General features: G+C 42.9%; 1 protein-coding gene across 7 annotated transcripts in view; it reads left to right on the plus strand.

Annotated features, from left to right (window-relative positions):
* Positions 1 to 469: 469 nt before the first annotated feature.
* Positions 470 to 24,590, plus strand: part of UHRF2 (ubiquitin like with PHD and ring finger domains 2) — a 92,203-nt gene continuing 68,082 nt past the window's right edge. For 3 of the 7 annotated variants that reach the window (XR_009725092.1, XM_061351082.1, XM_061351084.1), the window contains exons 1-2: positions 470 to 1,098; positions 22,092 to 22,334. Coding sequence is in view for 6 of the 7 variants with exons in the window: in XM_061351082.1 (XP_061207066.1) it covers positions 946 to 1,098; positions 22,092 to 22,334 (396 nt within the window). In the remaining variant the exon portion in view is untranslated. The remainder of the gene's footprint in view (positions 1,099 to 22,091; positions 22,335 to 24,590) is intronic. The other 4 variants (XM_061351080.1, XM_061351081.1, XM_061351085.1 and 1 more) reach the window with 3 other exon arrangements.

A 24,590-nucleotide genomic window follows, 5' to 3' on the forward strand; every position in this document is an offset into this window, starting at 1 on the left:
TTCTGTGCTGACTTGCAGGATTACTGTTTTGGAACATGCAGAAAGTGGAGCTCGCAGTCAGATGTGCAGGATACACGAGGCTCGCCTTTTCCTCCCTTGCCCCACGGTTCCAGCAGTGGAATGTAACAGGCAGGGCTAAGGCTCCGGAAGCGCTGGGGCCGCTCCGCCGGCGGGCACGGCTCCCGGCTCTGTGTGTGCCCGGCCCCGTCCCGCCGGCCGCCATGGAGACCTCAACGGCCGCTTCCCCCGCGCGAGCCAAACCCGCCCCGCCAGGGCCTCGCGCCAGCCGCCAGCCGGGCACCGAACGGGACGGGGGGGCTGGGGAGGGGGGAGGGGAGAAGGGGCGGGGCGGCGCGCGGTGCCGAACGCAGCGGGAGGGGACGTGGCACCGCCCGCGCGCCTCGCTCCCGCTGTCCCGCCCCCGCCCGGTGGTGTGGTGTCTTTGCGGCCGCGGCCGGGCTCTCTCGCGAGATCAGCGTTGGCGCCGTGACCTCCATGTGAGAGCGGCAGCGCCTGGTAAACACTCCCCGGGGTCGGGAGATGGCTCCCGGCGGCTCCCGTTAGACCTGCCCGCGGCCGTTCCCGCCCGGCTCCGCCTCGCCTTGTGCTGCCTCAGGGGGCTCGCGGTGCGGGCGATAGGGGAGCGGCGGGGGGGGTGGGGGGGTGGGTTCGGCCCGGGTCTTCTTCCCTCTTGCGCGTCCCTACGATCGGGGACAGCGGCCCGACGGGCGGGGGGGCAGGGGGGAGGCTTGCGTCTGTTCCGCGGGATTTGAAAATCCTGCCCCACTGAGCCGAACAAAGAGCGGGGGAAGTGCCCGGCCCCCTCCCTTTCTCCACCGCACGCCGCAGACGCGCTCCCGGAGAGCGGACCCCTTTTCCAGATCCTACCCCAGCTCTTCCTCTCTATTCCCTGCGGCGGGCTGAGCGAGTGGGAGGGCACGCACCATGTGGATCCAGGTCCGCACGATAGACGGCACCCAGACCCAAACCATCGACGACCTGAGTCGCCTTACTAAGATCGAGTGCCTGCGGGAGAAGATCCAGGAGACCTTCCGCGTGAGCCCCAACCGCCAGCGCCTTTTCTACCGGGGCAAGCAGGTGAGGCGGAAACGCCCCTACCTGGGTGGCAGGGGTGGGGACTGGCGGGGGCTCCCTCCGTCTCCCGCCCGGCGCGTCTGCTCTCGGGCTCGGCTCTTTGTGTGGCCGCCGCGGAGGTCCCCATCCCCACCCATGTGTTGTCCTACGGCTTTTGTTTACCCCTGTCCCGTAGGGTGCGGGGCAGGAGGCAGCCGGGGCGTTTAGCCTCACGAGGGTCCGGCTCCCGGCGCGGGTTTGCCTGCGCCCTCATGCATGCCTTTTTGCCCGAGGGCGAGCGGGTGTCGGAGGCCCCTTTGTGTTTGTTTTCCCACCTGAACCGCGGGAGGCTCCTCCCCCAGCCCCTGCTTTTATCCTACCGAAGTGACAGGGCTGCCCCTGAGGGGGTGAGGGACCCTCTGCCCTCCTAGCCATCCCAGGGGAGTGGAGCGCTTCGCCGGTTTGCCTTTGCCTGCCCTGCCGCTGCTTCGGCCGGTACCGCGGCCGGTTTCCACGGCGGAACGTGTCCCTGCACCCCCGGGGCCACACGTGGCGGGGCGGGGAGGGGCGGTGCGAGAGCTCTGTCCCCTCAGTGCCGCGGCCGTGTAACGGTTTTCGGGCCCGCCAGCTGCGAGCCACTCCCACCTCCTTGCGGGGCGGGCGCACAGCGGCCCGTTTGCGCGGGCAGAGCCGCGCGTCCCGGCGGTGTTTGCCGTTGGGTACTAAGGTGCGGGGCTGGGACACGCACACACGCACACTTCTGCCCACCCTCTCCCCGCCGTCCCTCGGGACAGGCGAGCTGTCATCCGAATGGGTTGCCTCGGGCTGTATTTCTGCCGAAGGCAGTGACCTTTCCAGCTGCGTTATGTAAACTATGGGGTGTACTCGGTGTGTGAGTTGTTGAGTGAGGCACAGCTACTACCAAACACTAATGTTACCGGTGCGTGGGAGCTTGGCTTCTAGGGTGCACCGTCTTGCAGCAGATGAGTGTTGCAGTGCTCACCTAAACTGGTAAACGCCAGGCAGGGAGATTTCTGCCTGAGAAGAGATGAAGTGTCTATCTTACAAATAAGGGGAGAAAAGTAAGACGTATTAAACTGTGAACTAGCAGGTAAGCATCAGTGGCTAGATGTTAAGGCTAGATTGTGAGCCTTATAGCAAATTAGTAGATCCCTGTGTTCTACAGATTGCAGAGCATTGGTGGGGATGATTCTTTCAAGGCCATTTCGGACAATCTTGTACTTCTCTGAAGGGACCAAATCAAGGAATATTGGTCTTGAAGTTGTGTAACCTGTGCAGGTTCATGCTGTGCCAGCACACCCCTTCTTCCATTTCAGAGCTTAATGTGGCACACGGGGCTTACCCACCTGAGAAGCAGGGAAAATGAGCCTGTCATGAGTTGGGCTTTTCTGTGTACTCTTGTCAGTGGCTACACCAATTAGCTTGAACATTTTAGTTAAGAGATCTCTTGCTTAAGAAAGCAGAACAGTGAAATATTACAGCTAAAGACACTGACATTAGCAGCATTTGTGAGTTTAGTATTTAGTTTATTCAGTTTAGGACACGGTTGGGATCACGTTCAGTGAGTTAAGGAGTTCCTTTTTTTTTTTTTTTTTAAATAGCTTCACTCACCATTTCTGGTTGTTTTCTTGCAATTACCATAACTAATCCTGAAGTGGGTTGTTTTTCTGATTCCATGGTGCTAGTAAGTAGAAAAAAGGTCAGAAGGATTGCTGTTGCACAAGTAAAATTGGATGTTGACAGATGTGAGCAAAGGAAACTGATGAATAGCTGCAGCTCTCTCAGGGCTGTGATCAAAAAAATTAAATGTGAGGTCAATAGAAATCATATGCTGCTTTAAACCATGGAAGACCTGAAGTTTCCTGCCTGTGTTGGAAAAAAGTATTAGTCCAAATTCCTTTCCTGTTTTATCTGGTTAGTGCTCAGTATGGTAATTTGTGCAGTTTGTTAGTGTAACTGACTACTGGTTACTGCAGTCTGGGAACTTCTAGAAATACTTGGAACTTTCAAATGATGGGTACCAGGAAACTGGCTAAATAATCTTTCTTCTAAAAATGGGAGGTTTATGAGGTTATAACTATAGAGAAACCTAAGTGAGTCACTGTTTATGGGCAGAATTTCAAGTTAATTTTCTTAGCTTGCAGTACAGAACAGCTTGAACCAACACTTTAAGCTAGAGCAATTATTTTGCAGTTCTTTAGGAGTGTCCATGTCCAGTTAATTTAGTTTGTGTTGCAGTCTAATTTGGTGTTGTCTGATTGTCAACACAAATACAGGACTTTAAGTGGACAGTGCTTCTTGTTCTGCTCTTAAGGATTAAAATGCCCTAGAACTACTGATTAAAAACGTGGTGCTGTGACTATTTTTTTTCTTTTTCTTTTTTCCTCTTCCCTTTGCAAAACCAGGAAGAGCACTACTTGATTGAACAGACTGGTTTCTGTTTTTTAACTCTTACTGCCAGGAGGACTATTCATATGTGACAAGTAAGAGGATAGCATTGCCTGTAATTTGGTCTGATCTGCAAGGACACCCTGGGCAGTGCTGAGTAACTGTCTATCAGCCAGAGAAGTCAAGTCATTCTATAGATTGAGGTCGAACTGTTTGAGGAAAAGGAATAGTATTGTATGCATAGTTCTTTACTGTCATGCAGTAGCCTAGTCTGTGCTTAGCCAGAGAAGTTTATTGAATGTGGAAGCCTGCAGTGGTTTCTCTTGCTTTCTTTGTTGAAGAAGTTGGATTATTGACTAGGGGGAGTTTCTTGGAGAGACACAAATACTTCCTTATGCTGGAATAAGTCATATCTTAACTTTGCTCCACCACAGACTATTCCCAGCTAAAGCTTTATCTGTGGTGTTGTACGTTAATTGTGAGTAACCTTGTAAATTACAGTGCACTGTATGGAGTTCCTCTAAAATTCAGAAAGTCAAGACAATCTTTTTTCTGTCAACATACTTTGTCTATCCTAACTGGAAAACCTATATAGCATTTATTGATGAGGATAGAAATTCCTATTTTCATTCATGAAAGTGAAGGAGATTATTAGAGTAGACAAATTCCTGGCATCTTGACCTACTAGAGCAGATTTTCAGTGGACCAAGCTATAGTCACTGTGGAATTTCTAGCTTTTAGTTATAACACTAGAGAAATTGAACAGTAAATATATGTTGAAGCTTATTTTAAGTTTGAAAACTTGCCAAAAACTTAAGGCTGTCTGGTATTAATTGCATTTTGCAGTTGTGCATAGTGTGCACAGTTTCCATCATCTTCTCTGCCCTGTTGAAATTTGAATTCAGTGAAAACTTGTAAATGGCTATTACTGTTAAAGAAACCATCATCTTAAGTGGCTTTTTCATAGTGCTTACCAGAGTCAGAAAAGAAGGATGTTGGAGCTCAGATGTTTCTTCCCACTACATTTAAGAGGCAGTGGCTGAGGCTGCTTTTGCAGTTGTTAATCTTGTTGGTGAGGAAGACACTCCAAACCTGTTTCATGGGACACTGAAGTCAGCAGGTGGAGGTGCAAGTTTTGAAGCCATTGATTTACTTTATGTGAAAGTCGTTGCAAATCAGGCTTACTTCACAAGAAGAAATCCAACTCCGCTTTTATGCACAATTAAGTATGGTAGTGTGTGTGCATTGTGTTACTTAGCTGTGCAAGGTGACTGTTACATGGGGTTTGTCAGGACCAAGGGTTTAGTGTTTTGTTGGTTTTTTTCTGTAAATGTAACTCAAACAGTAGAGGGATAGGAGAAGTGGAGGAGCTTTAGTTTTGTGTGAGAGCATCCTTGTGATAAAGCAGTCTCTGTGAAATACAGTGGTAAATCTGACAATAGGACATGCCTTGGTTTACCTACAGCCTTTTTTATACAAGACCTCTTTAACTTCTGCTAACCTGGGCTGGCATATGAGCAGTAGATAGAAAGTTGTGTGAGTTCAGTCTTCTAAGCTTCACGTTTGAAAACTGTATGTTTAAGGGCATCCCAAATACTTAGAGCTTGGTTGAATTTCCAGAAGAATAGAAAAACATTATTTGTGGAGTCATTCCCCAAGGAATGGGAGTGCTAAAACTATTAATAAAACAATTGAGTTTCTTAATACAGTCTCTTCCCAGCTTTATTTTGTTTGGAAAATTGTAAACATTTTCAGCTGAAAGTGTCGAAACCCCTTCTGCTTCAGGCAGCATCTGGGTGTGAGAGATCTTCAACTGGAGCAGTTAAGTTTAGGAGAAGTAGTTTGAAAAAGTCTCAGAAAGGAAGCGGTTGCCATTCTTCAAAGTTGGTAGCAGGTAGCTCTGTAGCTTAGTAAGTCTCATCTGAAGTCTTCAGGGCAGGTATGATAATACTGCATTCCAAAATACCCAAGCATTTGTGAAGTATACTTTGAATTTCTCTGGCCATTTGGTAGCCTTATTAGTAAGGGTTTTTTTTTATATGCTTGCAGAAGTTGTTTGCTGGAACCAGCTTTTTGTTAGATTTTTACTGTAAAATTTCTAATGCAACTTACCACTCCTTTGTACCATTATCTTTGTTGTTCAAAGCATGTAAACAAATTGAAGGAAAAGCTGAAGCATATATGAAACCGGGACACTATACTTTACATGTATGACTTCAGTACTGGGAAGCTGGAAAAAAGTATAACCTGTAAGAAATTGCAAGCAGCTTTAAGGCTATATTTTGTGGCACGTATATTTATTCATGTAGTTGAGTTAGGATAGTTTAGTGCTAGTAGCTTTGCAATCAATCTGGAAGCTCTTGGAAACTAAATATTTCTTTTTATATTAAAAAAAAACCCTCACAAACCCTTAGATGCAGAACACACCTGATATGTATGCTGCACTGATAACTAGATGATGAGTATTTCCAGTGATGAAATGTGATTAAATGTTGATATAATTTACATTAATAGAAGTTAGGTGATTCTCTTCTATAAGAGCCATTAACTAGATCTCTACTCCTAATATTTTAACTATTAAATTATGTTAAAACAAGTGCCCTGGTATGTTTGGGAATTGTTCTTACTTTTTTTTTTCTGTTGTTGATTATCGAAGGTTGAGATAATAGTCAGTTCTTCATTACAGGTATCCTTACAAGCTGCAGATAGTAACTTGCTCTCCTTGTCACTACTGTTGCTGAACTTCAGTTGCTGGTGCTATAGAAGACCATCCCATAAGGGATGGTATTTGACCACTCTCATCTAATCAGCAGATAGATGGATGAATCTTTTCATGCTTCTGACGATTTCAATGCATCTTTATATGTTGACATCCTTATATATATTTTTTTCCCCAGTATCAGATAATCCTAAGTATTAGCCAGAAGATGCCGTGAACTTTTGTTTACCTGATTAGAAGACTGCTGAGAACTGCGAAAGAAGAGAAACTTTGCTGCTCTAACTTCATCCTTCAGTTAGAAGTTAATGAGCAGATGTTCCTTTAATAGGGTTTAGAGTTGCATCCAAGAAGAAAATGTCATATCTAAATTAGCATATTTTTTTTTTAGTCTCATCCAGTGATAAAGGGGAAAAATAATCTTCAAAACCTTAACTTCTTATTAGAAAGTATAACTTGGAAGAGGTGCAGACTTGAATCATGTAGGAGTTGTTGCTTGAGACTGAGAATGGATGCCTTCACCTTCATCTTCTGTTTAAGTCAAGAAATCTTCTCTTTATAGTTCTTGACTTTCAGCTGTTTCCTGTTGGCTGTAATCTTGTATGCTGTTTTTTTTCTGGATTATAGTAAGCCCAGTTTCAAAGGTAAAATGTGTTGGTACCACCTGGGCATTCTACAAATAGTTTTGAAGTAATGGTGTAAAAACTACTGTATTGTTGGAGAATGTGGCCTCAAAAATGTAGCTTCTGTACTTAATTTTAGTTATAGGACTTAAGGAAAAGTATGAATTTCTTATTAGAGAAAGCTAGTCTTGTTGATTAAGTACAAAGATGACTAATGTACATTTATCATGGTTGTTCTGGAATTGATTGTTGTGTCAACAGCAAGTTTCTGTAATTTCTTTCAAGGTGGTGTGGTTTGTCTAGCGTTCCAGACTTCCGCTTTGTGTGAAGAGTTGTAGCACAGCATATTCACGCTGTGCTATGATCGAGCTCATTGATCGTCACTATAATTGTAGAAAAGCCTTCCTCAGATACTGTAAGCTTCTATATTCTTCCTTCTCTAGGTATTCTTCTTCCTGTATGCTTTCTGCTGAGTACTGTGGGAGTCTCTGCAAGACTGTTGATACTTACCTAATTATGATTTATTGAGAATAAGACATTTAATAGCATCCAGTGTTAAGACTACCCTTTTGCCTTGAGTCCAGAGCAGATCGGTAGCAGTTGTACCAACACACTTAAGCAGCCAAAACAAATCACACTCTGTTACAAGGACTAATTCATGTTACCTTGTAGGTGGGATTTTTTGTGTCATAAATAATGTTTTTGTATATTCTTGTAGGCTGCTTTGAAATGTGACTCTTGTGGCAAAAAAATTTGAACCATGTTCTCCAGACACTAATAACTTGTTTGTTTACGTTTTTTAAAATGTCGTGATCCACTTTCATCCTGTTCTGGAGGCATATGGATCTAGAATCTGTGAGAACTTTCTTGTCCAGAAGTTTCACCTACTTATGTATTCAGTTATGACTGATCACTCTAAAAAACATTGAGTGTATGGGAAGACAGAACAAAGATTTTAATAGTGGTGTTTTTGTTTGTTTTTTTGTTTTTTTTTTTTTTTTTTTAGGGAGTAGCTTCTCCTTCTTGAAATTTTGTATCTGTTAATTTTTAACAGCAAGCTATGCAAGTCCAAACTATTAAGAATAAAAAATTAGCATAAATCTTGGTGAACAGATTGTCAGTGGCAGGACTTTTAATGAAACTTGTGCAAGAAACGTGTTTGTCTCAATCTGTTTCTGTTTGAGCTTTGCTTTCATTGAGAAACTTGCTTACAGAGTGAAGAATGAAAAGCATTGGTAAGGGTGGCCTGGGGTTTCTTTGCTATTTCTGTCCAAGCAAGATTAAAGTTATTTCCCATTTAGGAAAGTAAACCTTTATTGTAATTAATTTTTTGTATGAGACTGTTAGGTGTTGCTGTTTGGTTTCTTTCAGCATCTTTGCTAAAAATGTCAGCAGCAATAAGGAATGGAGTGTTGGGGAAAAACATTTGGGATTGCCAAGGTGAAAACAGTATAGGTAGGGTGTCCTTATGTCTAAACAGTGTGTATACAAAAACTTAAGAGCATGGGGGTAGTATAGTCAAGATTCATAAAGTCTTCTGTAGACGTGAGAAGGAGCCACTGAACTTGTGGTTGTGCAGTCTTTACATAAGGATGTTTGTGTATGATTACTTGCCCTCTTCTACTGTTATGGCTTCTCTGAGTGGAGTTTCATTGTGCAGGGTCAGAAGTATCTTTTTGGACCCTAAGCAGTTACTGATACATCAGTCAAAAAAAAGTGACTGATGCAAATTGGACAGTTCTGCTGCTAAGAAGATGGGATGTTTTAGTAGAATGATATCCAGACAAAGTATTTTTTGACAGAGCAGCCTCTATGGGAGCTGTGACAAGTATTGAAACTAGAGTTGCTTGAGGAGAGAGTGAGTCTCCTGTAAGACAGCACACATTAAACATTCCAATTCATGTAGACCGTAATTTTCTTTATGTAGTTGCCTTCTAAATTCCCTTTTATTTAGCTTTTGTCTAAGTTGCAATTGAGACAACTGTTCTTCCTTGGGAAACAGTTCCAGTACACAGTTACTGCAAAAGTTGACCATGTGCATACTACTCTGAGTGTAGTTAATACAAGAGTTTAAAGATCATCCAGTTTTGAAGCAATCTTTTTATAAACCACATAATCCAGATGTAGGCTACAGTTTTCTGTGTGGAATAAAAAATACTGTTCAGGTTCTCTTTTGGCTTTAAAAATGTAAGAAAACTGATCACACTAAGTGAACGGCAGGAGTCCGTGAGCTAAGTGTCTAATATCTGTAGCAAAGATTATTGGTGTTTTCTTGACCTGAGTTGATCCCGTTGGCCAAAAAGTCACTGTTACATACTTAGAAGATGATTTGAATTTTCAGTTAGGCTTTTCATTATTAGATGCTGTTTGGAGATATGCTTGAATGCTTCTGTAGAAATATTAAATGGAGCTCGCAATTCCAGCATCCTTCTGGCAGGCAGAAAAAAGTTAGTTTACACATCAGTGTTGAGGTGGAGAATACTAGAAATTCTGAAAGTCCACATTGCTTGTGTTCAGTGAGTACCCAAATGGAAGTTACAGGTTCTTTATTTCATCAGACTAACTTTTACCCTCTGGGCAGTTTTTTCAGCTGAACTTTTGGGTGAAGCTCTTTACCCTTATGTGTTTCTGTTAAAGAAACTTGTATGGTGTATGTAATAACTGTGCATAATAAAATAATAGAATCAAAATCATCTAGATTGGAGAAGATCTTTTAAGTCCAACCATTGCTCCAGACTGCCAAGACCGCTACTTAACCATATCACGGAGGGCCTAATCCGTGGTTTTTGAACACTTCCAGGGACGGTGATTCCACAACTTAGGTGGGCAGCTTGTTCCAATGCCTTATGCTCTCTGTGAATAATGTTTTGCGAATATCCAATCTTAGCTTCCCCTGGTGCATCTTAAGGCTGTTACCTCTTGCCCTATCAGCTGTAACTTGGAAGAAGAGACCGACCACCACCTCATTACAACCTCCTTTCAGGTAGCTGTAGAGTGGTAAGGTCCCCACCAAGTCTTCTCCAGGCTGAACACCCCCAGTTCCCTGAGTGGTCTCATCACACTTGTGCTGCAGACCCTTCACCAGCTTTGTTGCCCTTCTTTGGACCCACTCCAGCACCTCAATGGCCCTCTTGTAGTGAGGGGCCCAGAACTGAACACAGTATTCAGTGTGCTGCCTCAACAGTGCTGAGTACGAAGGGATGATCACTGCCCTGGCGGCCACACTGTTGGTGATGCACAATCATAGAATAGTTAGGGTTGGAAAAGACCTTAAAATCATCTAGTTCCAACCCCCTGCCATGGGCAGGGACACCTCACACTAAACCGTGTCACCCAAGGCTCTGTCCAGCCTGGCATTGAACACTGCCAGGGATGGAGCATTCACAACCTCCTTGGGCAACCCATTCCAGTGCCTCACAACCCTTACAGTAAAAATCTTCCTCCATATATCCAATCTAAACTTCCCCTGTTTAAGTTTTAACCCATTACCCCTTGTCCTATCACTACAGTCCCTAACGAAGAGGCCCTCCCCAGAATCCTTACAGGCCCTCTTCAGATACTGTAAGGCTTCTGTGAGGTCTTCATGCAGCTTTTGTTTCTCCAGGCTGAACAGCCCCAACTTTCTCAGCCTGTCTTCATATGGGAGGTACTCCAGTCCCCTGATCATTCTCGTGGCCCTCCTCTGAACTTGTTCCAACAGATCCATGTCCTTTTTATGTTGAGGACACCAGAACTGCACACAATACTCCAAGTGAGATCTGAAGAGAGCAGAATAAAGGGGCAGGATCACCTCCTTTGACCTGCTGGTCACTCTCCTTTTGATGCAGCCCAGGATAAAGTTGGCTTTCTGGGCTGCGAGCGCACACTGAAGCTGGCTCGTGTTCATTTTCTCATCGACCAGCACCCCCAAGTCCTTCTCTGCAGGGCTGCTCTGAATCTCTTCTCTGCCCAGCCTGTAGCTGTGCCTGGGATTGCTCCGACCCAGGTTTAGGACCTTGCACTTGGCATGGTTAAACTTCATGAGGTTGGCATCAGCCCACCTCACAAGCGTGTCAAGGTCCCTCTGGATGGCATTCCTTCCGTCCAGCGTATCAACCGAACCACACAGTTTGGCGTCATCGGCAAACTTGCTGAAGGTGCACTCAATCCCACTGTCCATGTCAGCGACAAAGATGTTGAACAAGACTGGTCCCAACACTGATCCCTGAGGGACACCAGTTGTTACTGGTCTCCAGCTGGACATTGAGCCATTGACCCCAACTCTTTGTGTGCGGCCATCCAGCCAGTTCTTTATCCACCGAGTGGTCCATCCATCAAATTGATGTCTCTCCAATTTAGAGACAAGGATGTCGTGTGGGACAGTGTCGACGGCTTTGCACAAGTCCAGGTAGATGATGTCAGCTGCTCTATCCCGTCTGTCAGTTCTGTAGCCCCATCATAGAAAGCCACCAGATTGGTCAGGCAGGATTTCCTCGTAGTGAAGCCATGCTGGCTGTTACCAAGCACCTTGTTGTTTTTCATGTGCCTTAGCATGACTTCCAGGAGAATCTGCTCCAAGATTTTGCCAGATACAGAGGTGAGACTTGACTGGTCTGTAGCTCCCTGGGTCATCCATTTTCCCCTTCTTGAAAATGGGGGTTATATTTCCCTTTTTCCAGTCATCGGGAACTTCACCTGACTGCTGTGGCTTTTCAAATATGAATGGACAGTGGATTAGCAACTTTATTTGCCATCTCCTTCAGGACCTGTGGATGGATTTCATCAGGTCCCTTGGACTTGTGCACATTCAGGTTCTTAAGATAGTCTTGAACCAGATCCTGTTCTGCAGTGGACCTAATCTCTTCATTGTCACAGTCCCCGCGTCTGCCTTCCAAGACTTGGGAGGTGTGGTCAAGAGCCTGTGCCAGTTAAGACCAAGGCAAAGAAATCATTAAGACCTTCCAGGGTAGCCAGTTCTCCTGATAGCTTCCAGAGAGGGCCCATGTTGTCCCTAGTTTTTTATTCGCTCCATACCTGTATAATCCCTTCCTGTTATCCTTAACATCCCTAGCCAAGTTTAATTCTAACTGGGCCTTAGCTTTTCTAGCCTGGTCCCTAGCTTCCCGGACAACATCCCTGTATTCTTCCAAGGCTGCCTGTCTTTGCTTCTGCCTCTTATAAGCTTCTTTTTAACCTCAGAGTTTCTTCAGCAGCTCCTTATCCATCCAAGGAGGTCTCCTGGCCCTGGTGCCGCACTTCTAGTTGGGACACCACACTCCTGAGCTTGTAGCCAGGTGATCCTTGAATATCAACCAAGAGTCTTGGGCCCCCCTGCCCTCTAGGGCTATATCCCATGGAACCTTACTGAGCAGGTTCCTGAAGAGGCCAAAGTCTGCTCTCTTGAAGTCCAGGGCACTGAGCTTGCTGCACGCTCTTCTCACTGTCCTGAGGATCTCAAATTTAACCATCTCGTGATTGCTACTGCCAAGGCTGCCCTGGAGTGTTGGTGAATACGAGGTCAGGCATGGCACCTCTCCTTGTTGGCTCCTCTATTACTTGCAGGCGAAAGCTGTTTTCCACACAATAGAGGAACCTCCTGGATTGCTTGTGCTGGGCCGTACCATTCCTCTAACAGATACCAAGGTTGTTGAAGTCCCTTATCAGGATAAGGGCCTGAGAGCATGAGGTTGTTCCTATCTGTTTATAGAGCACTTCATCCACAGAGTCCTCTTGATAAATCGGTCTGTAACAGATCCCCACACTAACGTCCCCCATAGCTGTTCTCCCTTTGACCCTGACCCACAAACTCTGTTAACTGATCACACCAGTCCCCAGACAGAGTTCCATACTCCCCAGCATATCACTGACATAAATAGCAACTCCCTCTGCCCTCTGCTGGGCCTGTCTTTCCTGAAGAGGCTGTAACTTTCCATTCCAACACACCAGTCATAGGAGCCATCCCACCATGTTTCTGTGATACCAATTATGTCATATCCCCGTAGACGTCCACACATCTCTAATTCCTCTTATTTATTCCCCACACTACAGATGTTTGTATAGAAGCACCATAGTATTCAGGGTGCAGCCTCAGAAGTGCCCAGTACAGGGTGATGATTACTGCCGTGGCCCCACTGGCCGTACTATTTCTGATACAGGCCAGGATGCTGTTCACTTCTTGGCTGCCTGGGCACAAACTGGCTCATGTTCAGTGGCTGTCAATCAGCTCCCCCAGGTACTTTCCCACTGAGCAGCTTTCGAGCCACTCTTCCCTAAGCCTAGAGAGTTTCATGTGGTTGTGGCCCAAATGGAGGACCCAGCACTTTGCCTTGTTGAACCTCATACCGTTGGCTACAGCCCGTCAATCCAGCCTGTCCACATCCCTCTGCAGTGCCTTCCTGTCTTTCATGTGATCAACACTCCCACCCAACTTGGTGCACTCTGCAAATTTACTGAGGGTGCACTCAGTCCCCTCATCCAGATCATTAAATGAAGATACTGACACTGGTCGCAACACGGAGCCCTGAAGGGGGACCACTACTGACTGGTGACCAACTAGTGGTACCATTTACCACCGCTCTTTGTGCTCTGCCATCCAGCCACCTTCTGACTAAGTGAAGAATACACATATCAAGGCTGTGAGCAGACAGTTTTTCCAGGAGAATGCTGTGGGAGGCAATGTAAATGCTTTACTTAAATCCAAATACACAATGTCCACAGCTTTTCCTTCATCAACCAGGTGAGTCACCTTATCACAAAAGGAGATCAGGTTGTTCAAGCAGGACCTGCCCTTTATGACCCCATGCTGACTGGGCCTTATCTCTCCATTTTCCCACATGTGCTTTATGATCTCACTCAGGATCATTTGCTCCATGACCTTCCTTGGCACTGAGCTCAGGCTGACAGGCCTGTAGTTCCCAGGGTCATCCTTCCTGCCCTTTTTGTAGAGAGGTGTCATGTTGCTCAGCCTCCAACCCTCGGGGACCTCCCCGCTATACCAGGACTGTTGATAGGTGATGGAGAGTGGCTTAGCAAGCTCCTCTGCCAGCTCCTTTAGCATTCTTGGGTGGAACCCATCTGAACCCATAGACTTGTATATGTCTAAGTGGAGCAGGAGGTCTCTTAACCATTTCTTCCTGAATTATAGGGACTTCAGTCAGCTCCGCATGTGCCATCCAACTTGGGGAACTGAGTACCCTGAGGATGGCTGGTGTGACTATTAAAGACTGAGGCAAAGGCAGCATTAAGTACCTCCACCGTTTCCTCATCCTCTGTCACTGGGTTTCACCGAGTATCCAGTAGAAGATGGAGGTTCTCCTTGGCCCTCATTTTATTGCTAATGTATTTGTACAAGTACTTTTTATTTTATGGCAGTGGCCATATTTAGTTCATCTGTGCCTTCACCTTTCTAACTTTCTCTCTACATAATCCTTGTACTTCTCATGGTGTGGCAGTCCCTTCTTCCACAGGTGATAAATTCTCTCGTTTCTCCTGAGTTCCAGCAGTATCTCCCTGTTCAGCCAGGTTGGTTTGACTGTTGGCCCATAGGGACCACCTACTCCTGTGCTTTCAGGATTTCATCTTTGAAGAGTTTCCAGCCTTGCTGGACCCTTTGTCCTTCAGTAATGTTTTCCAAGGAATTCTGCCAGCCAGCATCCTAAACAGGCCAAAGTCAGCCCTCTGGAAGTCTAAGGTGGAGGTTTTGCTGACCTTCTAGACTTCTCCAAGGATTGAAAATTCAGTCATTAAGTGATGGGTTTGCCCAGGGTGGCCTCCAACCATCTATCGCATCACCCACCAGTCCTTCTCTGTGATCAGCAAATCTAGCCAGGCATCTCCCCTCGTTGGCTCACTAACCAGTTGTGTTAGGAAGGTAGCTTCCACACCTGCAAGAACCTCATGGATTGTTTCTTCTCTGCTGTGTTGTGCTTCCAGTAGACATCTGGTAGATTGAAGTCCCCTGTGAGAACAAGGGCAAGGGACCTGAAAGTTGTCCCAGTTGTTTGAAGAACACTTCATCTGTAGCTTCATCCTGACTAGGTGGTCTGTAACAGGCTCCTACCAGGACATCACCTTGGTTGGCCTCCCCCCTGATCTTCACCCGCAAACATTCAGGCTTCTTACTCACAACATTGAGTTCCAGGCAGTTGATGCACTCCCTGACATACAACACAACCTCACCACCTCTTTTTCCTTGCTCATCCCTCCTGAAAAGCCTGTCACCATCCACTGCAGCACTCCAATCATGTGAATCATTCCACCATGTTTCTGTGATGGTGATTATATCATTATTTCCCTGCTGCACAATGGCTTCCAATCCTCCTGTTTTCTGCCTATGCTGTGAGCATTGGCATAAATACATCTAAGTTGCACTGTGGATCTGGACTCCCAACAGTGGCATGCTACCCCATGGCTCATGTCTAGCGAGCCTCCTGTCTGTTTCAAACCTAGCTTAAAGCCTTCTCAATGGGGGGCTGGTAGCTCCTGGGCTAGAATCCTTTTCCCCCTTCGGGACAAATGTACCTCATGTGCCACCAGCAGGCCTGGTGCTGTATGGACTGACCCAGGGTCAAAACCCCAAACTTTTGATGCTGACACCAGTCATGGAGCAAGGAATTAGTGAGATTTTTCTGATGTAAGCATTGTCACTGATTGCAACTGGCAGGTGGTAAGAGAAAACTGTTTGGGCTCTTGAACCCTGAACCAGTCACCTGAAGGCTCTGAAGTCTTTCTTGAGTCTGCTCAGGCTTCTTGATGAGATTTCCTTGTTGCCCACCTGGAAGACTAATGAGGGATAGTAGTTGCCAAGTGGTACTAGATGACTGAGTTTTCCGGTCAAGTCCCTTACCTTGGCCCCAGGGAGGCAGCAGACCTCCCTGTGAAAGATTGATGTCATGTAATTCTTCATCATACTACATTAATTAAAGAGGTCTTCTGCATTATTACAGTTTTTTTCATCTTTATTGCTTTATGTGGGTACTGCTGTTGTTCTTGGAAAAGGAAACCTCAGAAGATACTTAAAGCCACAGTTCTGTAAGTGATTAAAGATCTTGATTGTCAAGCAGAAAGGCTGGATTAAGGTGATCCAGGAACTTACATTCTTAGATCACACTTTCAGATAAAAACAGTAAGTAATGTGTTCTTACAAGAACAGTTATGTGCTGCTTTTTTTTTTTTTTGTGAGGTCTCTGCACATATTTTATAACCCATAATGAGCTGTACTTCTGCTGAGATTTGTAGACAGGTTAATGTGATAGTAATTGGTGAATTACTTGTCAAGCATATTTTTTCCAAACCAAGGTAGTATCATACTGCACTCTACGTGATCATTCATGCTTATGTAAGTGTGGTTACTACATTCTTTTAAAGTCATTTGTATCTTAATGTAAGAAGACAGGTCTTCTAACCAGTAATAGTAGGTAGGTATCAGTTCCAGTATTGCATTGCTACAGCTACTGTTGTACAGTAGTGTAAGTGTTATGTTGTCTTAACCTTTAAGTATTTTAACAGTCTTCTCTAGAAGTATTTTGAAATTAGACGATCTCTATAGCATGTGATCTGTGAAAATACAGTTGAAAGATGTACTCTGTTTCTCTACTTATGGATATTAGCATAGTGAAAGAGTGCTAGATACAGTAAATCTAGCTGCTTTTCAGTCTCCATTCAGAATATGTTAATGAAGTCTTAAAGGCTTTTGAAGCATGCCAGTCATTAAGAAGAAAAACTGAAAGTGAAATCTACTGCCAAGGAAACAAATACTTATTTTTTTTTTTTTTTAAATGACAGTAGGATGACAAAATTTCACAAATGAAATTGCCTGTTCAGTTATTTTTGCTTTAGTACGTGTTCTGATCACCCATTTAAGAAATCATAACTTACTTGAATGAGATACAGCTTGGTTATCTAGTACTTGCCTCATTACTTTGTTTCTGGTTTGCATGTATAAACCTGTAAATGAGAAGTGTCCTTAAATGCCTAGTGAACGGTTAAGGAAGCATGTAATGTTTCATTCTTTCCTTTAAATGCATTGTCCAGGCAAATGTATTCTCAGGGAATCTTATTAGTATCTCTGTGTAGCAGAATGGTATAAAATTGTATACATACTGAAATTGGTAACTATTGTTAGGAGCAAGTATACCATAAAGCTGTCTGGGAATTGGTCTGAACATATTTTCAGAGGTTGCCAGACTCTTTGTGATGAAATATTCTGCTTCTCTGGGTTGAATATTTAGCTTCACTTTGTTGTTTGGATTTTTTTGTGTGTTGTATTTTTGGGTAAGAAATACTGTATTCCAGAATGGATTTAAAATGCTAGTTGTTTGTAGAAAGGAGGGTATTAAACTTTTTATCTCACTCCTTGTTAATATCCAGACATAGTGGTAGGCCCTGAATTTTCTGCATTTGATGCTGGTTTAATAATATACTTTCAAAAGTTATGTTGCAGTACCTGGCTAACCTGGAACTGATTAGGAGATATTACTGTGTCTGGAGGGACAGGTACACTATAAAGTGTTGCGGTGCATTACTGTTTAGTTACTGTAGTATGTGAGGTTATAGACTTACTGGTGAAGATCCTATTGTTATATTAACATCGGTATAGTGTCAGCAATTCAAGAAACAACATTTTACAGTTCTCTTGTGGAATGGAGTTCTTTAAGCACTCACTGCTTTACAACTTTGTTATTCCAAGAATTTCACTTGTCAATGCGGTAATGCTGGGCCCAGGTATTCTTGTAGGTACGTGCATTAGATTTTGTAAGTTAAATATCATATGAACTTCATTTTACTAGTTGAGTTTTTGTGTTTCTGTGCTTTGTTCCCAGAATCAGGCAGTGTTACAAAGTTATTGACTTGGTCTAAATTGATATGGTTGCTAATATTCTGGGAATGTATTTTTTGCTCATGCTATAAACAGGTGTTCTTTCCTGTCACACTGCCAAATGCTACATCCTGCCTTGTTTGAAGTGTGCTTAAGATTATTATCTTTCCTCTGTAACTGTGCTTTCAGACTCAAGTGTGACATCACTAGTTAACAGAATAGTCTGTAGTGATAAAATATTCCTGCAAAGAATTCTGATTATTAAAACAAAAGAAAAAACTTTGTGACCACTTGGACAGAGAAGAGAATACTAATTCTTTATTAATTAATACTGTGAAATAGACAACTTTGTGGTCACCAGTTTATTCTGCTGACCATTTAGTTCATATTCATCAAAGCTGACTTTTTGATTCCTATGCAGTAATAGGTAGTCTGCACATGGTGGAGGATCTATGCATAGTAAGTGCATTATTCGAGATGGCCTCTTCTCACACAAGGCTTAACCTAGCTATTTCTTGCTTTCTGAATGTGTTAAATGTAACTGTTGGTGGACAGATTACTTTCAAGTGTGGGTTTTTTTAATTAATTTTTTTTTTAATTGTCTTTTTTATGTGAATAGGGAGGATTCAGTTGTGGATCAAATATATAACTTACTATGCTGTAGCTACAACTGACAGATTACAAGAACTAGGCATAGGACATGTTTTAGTTGCTAACGTTGGTTACCTTGTGGTGGTAGATCATTCAGGCTGTTCATATTTAGGTTGTCACTGAATTGGCTTTTAACTTTAAGCAGCAGTACCTCAAAGTATTTTTCTATCAGTCTGTACATAGCATGTCCTTAGAGAAGAGGAGCAATGACAGCATTTCTTTGCTCTCAACTGTCTGTTGCCTACACACCTTCAGTCTACCAGAAGAGCTATCCTTTCTCTTCACTGCATTATCTTGCAGAAGATTTCCTCATACCATACCAATTTCCTCATATCAGTCCTCTAGAAGATTCTAGAAACTGTGCACAGGAACCTCTGCTACAAGTTGTCCAATTGGAACATAAAAATGGAAGAGAAGTTGTCTCCAATAATACCCAATTTATTTATTGTTTCAGAAGTGGTGTGTTTTGCAGATGTAATGCTGATTGATTGATTAATTGATTGATCTAAAAAACTGACACGTTTTGTGGCAGAGGAATCACTTGGTGGGGAATTGAACCCTCGAAGTGGGTCTGGAGCAGAGCTCAGAAGCGGTAGCAGCTTCAGAAATGTGGATCTCCCCTCTCGCCTCCCCCTCCCCCCCCCGGCCATGTATTATTGTAAGGTGATTTTTTGTCTTTGGACTTCACTTGTAATTTGAATCTAAAAATAGAATCATAGAATCATAGAATAGTCAAGGTTGGAAAGGACCTTAAGATCATCAAGTTCCAACCCCCCTGCCATGGGCAGGGACACCTCGCCCTAAACCATATTACCCAAGGCCTTGTCCAACATAGCCTTGAACACTGCCAGGGATGAAGCATTCACAACCTCCCTGGACAACCCATTCCAGTGCCTCAGCACCGTAACAGGAAAGAATTTCCTCCTTGTATCCAATCTAAACTTCCCCTGTTTAAGTTTTAACCCATTACCCCTTGTCCTACCACTACAGTCCCTAATGAAGAGTCCACCCCCAGCATCCCTATATTCCCCCTTCAGATACTGGAAGGCTGCTAGGAGGTCTCCATGCAGCCTTCTCTCCTCCAGGCTGAACAGTCCCAACTTTCTCAGCCGATCTTCATACGGGAGGTGCTCCAGTCCCCTGATCATTCCTGTGGCCCTCCTCTGCACTTGTTCCAACAGATCCATGTCCTTTTTCTGTTGAGGACACCAGAACTGCACACAATACTCCAAGTGAGGTCTGACGAGAGCAGAATAAAGGGGCAGGATCACCTCCTTCGACCTGCTGGTCATGCTCCTTTTGATGCAGCCCAGGATATGGTTGGCTTTCTCGGCTGCCAGCACACACTGCTGGCTCATGTTCATTTTCTCATCGACCAGCACCCCCAAGTCCTTCTCCGCAGGGCTGCTCTGAATCTCTTCTCTGCCCAGCCTGTAGCTGTGCCTGGGATTGCTCCGACCCAGGTGTAGGACCTTGCACTTGGCATGGTTAAACTTCATGAGGTTGGCATCAGCCCACCTCACAAGCGTGTCAAGGTCCCTCTGGATGGCATTCCTTCCGTCCAGCGTATCAACCGAACCACACAGCTTGTTTTAAAACTTCGTTAATAAACTTAACACCAAAAAATAGGAGGAGATTGTGGTGTGAAAATCCCCGAGATCTGGATTGTTGCAGGGCTGCAAAAACACTTCTGTCCCCTTTGTTAGAGAGTTGTCAAAAGGGTAGGAATGTACCATACAGCGGACTGAAAAGGTAACTTGCTGAAGTAGCTTGATACTCAGTATGAAGCGCTAGCCTAAATCTATGAGGCAGTCTAGGTAGTCACCTGTAGAGTAGCAGTTGGTGGAGACTTCCATTTTAAGACTTGTGTTCATTTAATTGCTAATAGCATCAAAATCTTCAGTATGTTTTTATCTGCTGTGTGTTGAACTTGTTTGAAAACAGCTGAACAAAAGTAATTTCTGCAGCTGTAGACCACACAGCTGGGTCAGCTTCAACTGTACTGACACAAACTGTGTGTACTCCTGCTTTATACATCCCTGCTGTGGGTGTAGTTTGTGGGTATATTGTTGTATAGAGCAAATTTATTTATTTGTTTTTAACACAGGTCTTAAATTCATGAAAGAGGAGCTGATTCATTTCTTGAGTTGTCAGTTTATGTCCATATCCATCCTCTGCCCTTTAGAGTTGTTTTAAGTAAGCAGAGGGGATGAAGGAAGAATGTACATTCTGTCTAACTTGAGGTCATTTGCATGTTCCAGAAAAGTATATTAGTAGGAAGCTGGAGAATTCCTTCTTTATTTCTTCTTTTCCTTCTGTCTCCCTAATTTATTGTTGTATTGATACTGCCCATAAACGTAGAAAAACAGATCTGTTTGAAAAGATTCCTGGAACAGTAATGTTGAAAACAACATCTATTCTGGAAAAAAGATCAGGTAGTTTTTGGATGCAAAAGTAGTTTGGAAATGGGTGGGAGTTTTTTAGTCATGCATGTTTTTCTCCTACTGCAGCGTGAAATAAAATGTAACTAAACAAATTATAGTTTTGATATCCCCAAGCAATTTATTATACTTCTAAGTAAATGAAATCTCTGCTTCAGTGATGCTGTAGGTCTGTAAGAGTGTTTAACTGAGCAAAGCAGCAGTGGTCACTACTCCCTGTGTTTCTTCTTTCCTAGCAACACAACATGTTGTTATATTTGGTGTGAGTTTCTCAGCTTAATTGTAGGTAAGTGAGGTTATTAGGTAAAATAAAGATAGTAACAGGTATCTTAAAGCTGTGCCCAAAATAATGTTTAGGAGCTGTGTGCTATATATGATTAAAAAATTTGCTTCTATTTATGTTCTTGTGTTCTGCAGGGTCTGATTGCATCTGGAATGTAGCAGAGCCTGATGTACAAGTGTTTTGAGAGAGTGCTACAGATTGCACGTTGCCTCAGTTTTCTGATAGCTTTTAAATTGACTAGCTAAAAGTTTTACTTTCAGAGAATAATCTTGCTTTGATCGTGGGGTAAAGGGCTGAGGGATGGGGAACCTGGCTAAATCTGGGATAACGTCAGTGGGTGCTTTCAATTTAGACTTCCTTTCATATACTTGAAGGCCCAGTACATATTCTTGGTGTTGCTCCCTCTAGTACTTTGCACAGTACTTTCAGATCTTACAGCTTTTAAAGTAAATGGAATTTTAGGTGTATGATGTGTAGGTTATTTTGTTTTGTTTGGAGGGGGTGTTTTAGTTTTGGGTTTTCTTTGTTTTGGTTATTTTTGTGTGTTTTTTAATTTATATGTAGATGTTTTATTTAATGAGCAGTTTGCAAAAATTAAGGAAGTACAAGGCCTTCATAAAAATAAAAAAAACCACCTTGCTTTCTAGAAAAGATTGAGAGAGCAAATTGTGAAATTATGTAACCGAAATGTGCACAATGCAGTGATTGTTAAGTTAAACATTCTCACATCTATTGATAGTTACTGAGTATGTCGTGTAAGTGGCAACATAGATCCTACCTGTTTTTTTATTAGAGAAACACTGTGTGCATTACCTTGCATTGCTTTGGATATTGATGTATGATTAAGAAGCCCAAAGTCTGTAAAGATTCTAGAAAGTTTCTAATTTGAAGCCTTTGAGTGAATTTCAGTGGATGAAGTCATGGCTGCAGGAAACAGATGAGAGTTGGGTTTTGGATATACTCAAGACATGAGTTTTCATTTGCCAGAAAGATGGCTTTCCTCTTCTTGTCGGTACAATTAATGTTCATAAAAGAGAGATTTGGAAACTTTTTCTATCCCTCAGCGTAGAATTTTACAAGTATAACTTTCTTTTGGCAGCTAGAAGATGGACATACTTTGTTTGACTACAATGTTGGACTAAATGACATAGTTCAGCTTTTGATACGTTCTGAATCTGAAGCTCCTGCCACGGCTTCTGTGACAGATCAGGATGGAGATGTCAATCCCTGTGCTGCTTCCAACTGCAAGAATAAAGTCAAAAAAACAAATAGTGGGTCACCCAGTCAGCCATCTACATCATCTCGCTCATTTCTCATTGATCCTGGCATTGGATTATACAAGGTATGTACAAACTTTAAGACCTGCAAAGTTGCCTCACACTTGTGGGTTTAGTTTTATTAGTAAAAGTGTTTATTGTTTTATTATATGAAAGTATGCATTCTCATTGCTTGCTTTCATGATTTGATGTAATTCCCAATTTAACATAAGTCAGATTGACTTCATTTAAGCTAACTCTTGCAGTGTCATGAAAATCTTTTATCTGCCAGGCTCGCTGGTGTTGCAGTTTCAGGAGCATTCATAAACTCTGGTACACATTGTGTTCTCCAAAACATGTTCTCCAAGACATTTGAGTTGCCTGTGTAACAGAAACACTTGGACAGAAGAAGCTGCTAATATAAAGTCTATATTAGAGCTAGATAAACTGGAAATACACAATTTCTTTAAATTGTATGTGATGTAATATTTCTGTTTGATGTAGTTTTTAGGAATCATGTATGTAATCGATTTTTAGGTTTGTACCTCGATGAAGTTCTTGATATTCATAGAATAGTTTGGGTTGGAAAGGACCTTAAAGATCACTTAATTCCAGCCCACTTGCCCTGGGCATGGATATTGTTGTGTACGATTACATCAGAGTAACAGCAATTCAATTTAAACAGAAGATGAAGTTTCCAGATTGCTAGCTCACTAGATATTTAGTAGGATGTATATATATATATATATATAAAAATATTTATAGAGAGAGAGAATGGTAACATTTTACCTTGTGTTTGGGTGCTCCTTTTAGTTAAGAAATATCCATAACAATAATTCTTTTGCTGCAAAATGATCAAAATCGCAGAGAGAGAAAAGGAGCTTGAGGCTAAAGTACATAAACAAGTTAATTTCACTTACAGCAGTGCTGTTGCTCAGATCTGTCATCCTGATGGGAAGCTGTCTGGGTTTAATGTAGACTGTTACTGTTTCAGGTATTGAGGACAACTGGTAAGTTACTTTAGGTTGCTGTAGCATTCTGTGCAATGAATTTTATTTATTTTCTGAGGAATCAGGGAGTCAAAATATCAGTATCTTGAATATGTAGATACAGTCTTGTGTGTTTCCTTTTTCTGTATCTCAGTTTTTAATTTCTCATGCTTAATGAGTGTAAAATGTAATACAAGAAGGATGGGGGGGCATACTGGGGGGATGGAAGGCCGCAAAAGATCAGTTGATCTAAGGGAAAGAGTATTAAAATGTAGATTTTCAAGAATGCCAAAAATTATATCAGGTAGTTTCTTACCTGTTTCAGGATTAAAATAAAAAAATAAGGCAGGGAATGGTGATATTGGTAAACATACTCAAGGAAGGCTATTCTGTTGAGTCAGCTGGATTTTTTGTGATCTCTAATACTAGGGACCTGAGACTTCCTCCTTCATTACCTGTGAGTTATTTGCTTTTTCAGCCAACCATATGTTTTTAATTTATATGTTAAATATATAAGAGAGAGAGAGAGAGAGAGGAAAATAAGTATGCAGCCATTGCATTTTCTGCTACTTGTAGATGACAGTAGGAATATATACAGAATGTCTACTTACAGAATCGGGAAGCTTTTAATAATGTATTTGTAACCAATAATGTATTGAAAAGTAGTAAATCTGTTAATTAATTCAATTAAAAAGGCGATAAACTGACCTATGTTAGATAGCTAAATAGATGGATGTATTTAATTATTTTGCATTTGCTTGTTTGTCAAACGGTAAGAATTGTGTAGTTACAGGAAAGTATAGTTTGTTACAGTTTTTTTCTGTCTAGTAAAGTCCTGTGCCTCACTGGATCTGAACCTAGAGCTGGACTCTACAAGGCATCTGCTGCTCCACGTTAGGAATAATGTAGGCCCATGCACCCTATCTGTTTCTGATTTCAGCTACTAAAAGGAAAGGTAGTCAGCATAGAGCCTGTAGTTGGAAAAAAACCCCAAGGTGGTAGAGTTGATACTGGGAATAATAGTTAATAATAATTCAATTATTGTTAGATGGTTGAAATAGTGATTTAAACAGAGTTCCTTTGTGTAGTCATTTTATATTATGTAAATCAGAATGCTTAGTTTGTTTTATATTCTGTCTGTACCTGACACCTAATACTTACATGGGCTCTGAAGGACTGCTAGTGGGTGGAATTATATTCAACTCCTGTTCCGTTAGTGGTGTCTGGTTTAAGAACTTTTTTGGTCCATTCCAAGATGGACTCAGCATATGTGAAGGACACTGCCTTGCTTAAGCAGGGCAGATTGTCAATGCCAAAAGGAGAAATAAAAAACAGGTTGCAAGAGAGGAGTTG

This window comes from Neopsephotus bourkii, unplaced genomic scaffold (assembly GCF_033783945.1).
Source record: "Neopsephotus bourkii isolate Nb327-2 ecotype Australia unplaced genomic scaffold, CSIRO-AGI_Nbou_v1 NB_550, whole genome shotgun sequence".
Taxonomy (NCBI): domain Eukaryota; kingdom Metazoa; phylum Chordata; class Aves; order Psittaciformes; family Psittacidae; genus Neopsephotus; species Neopsephotus bourkii.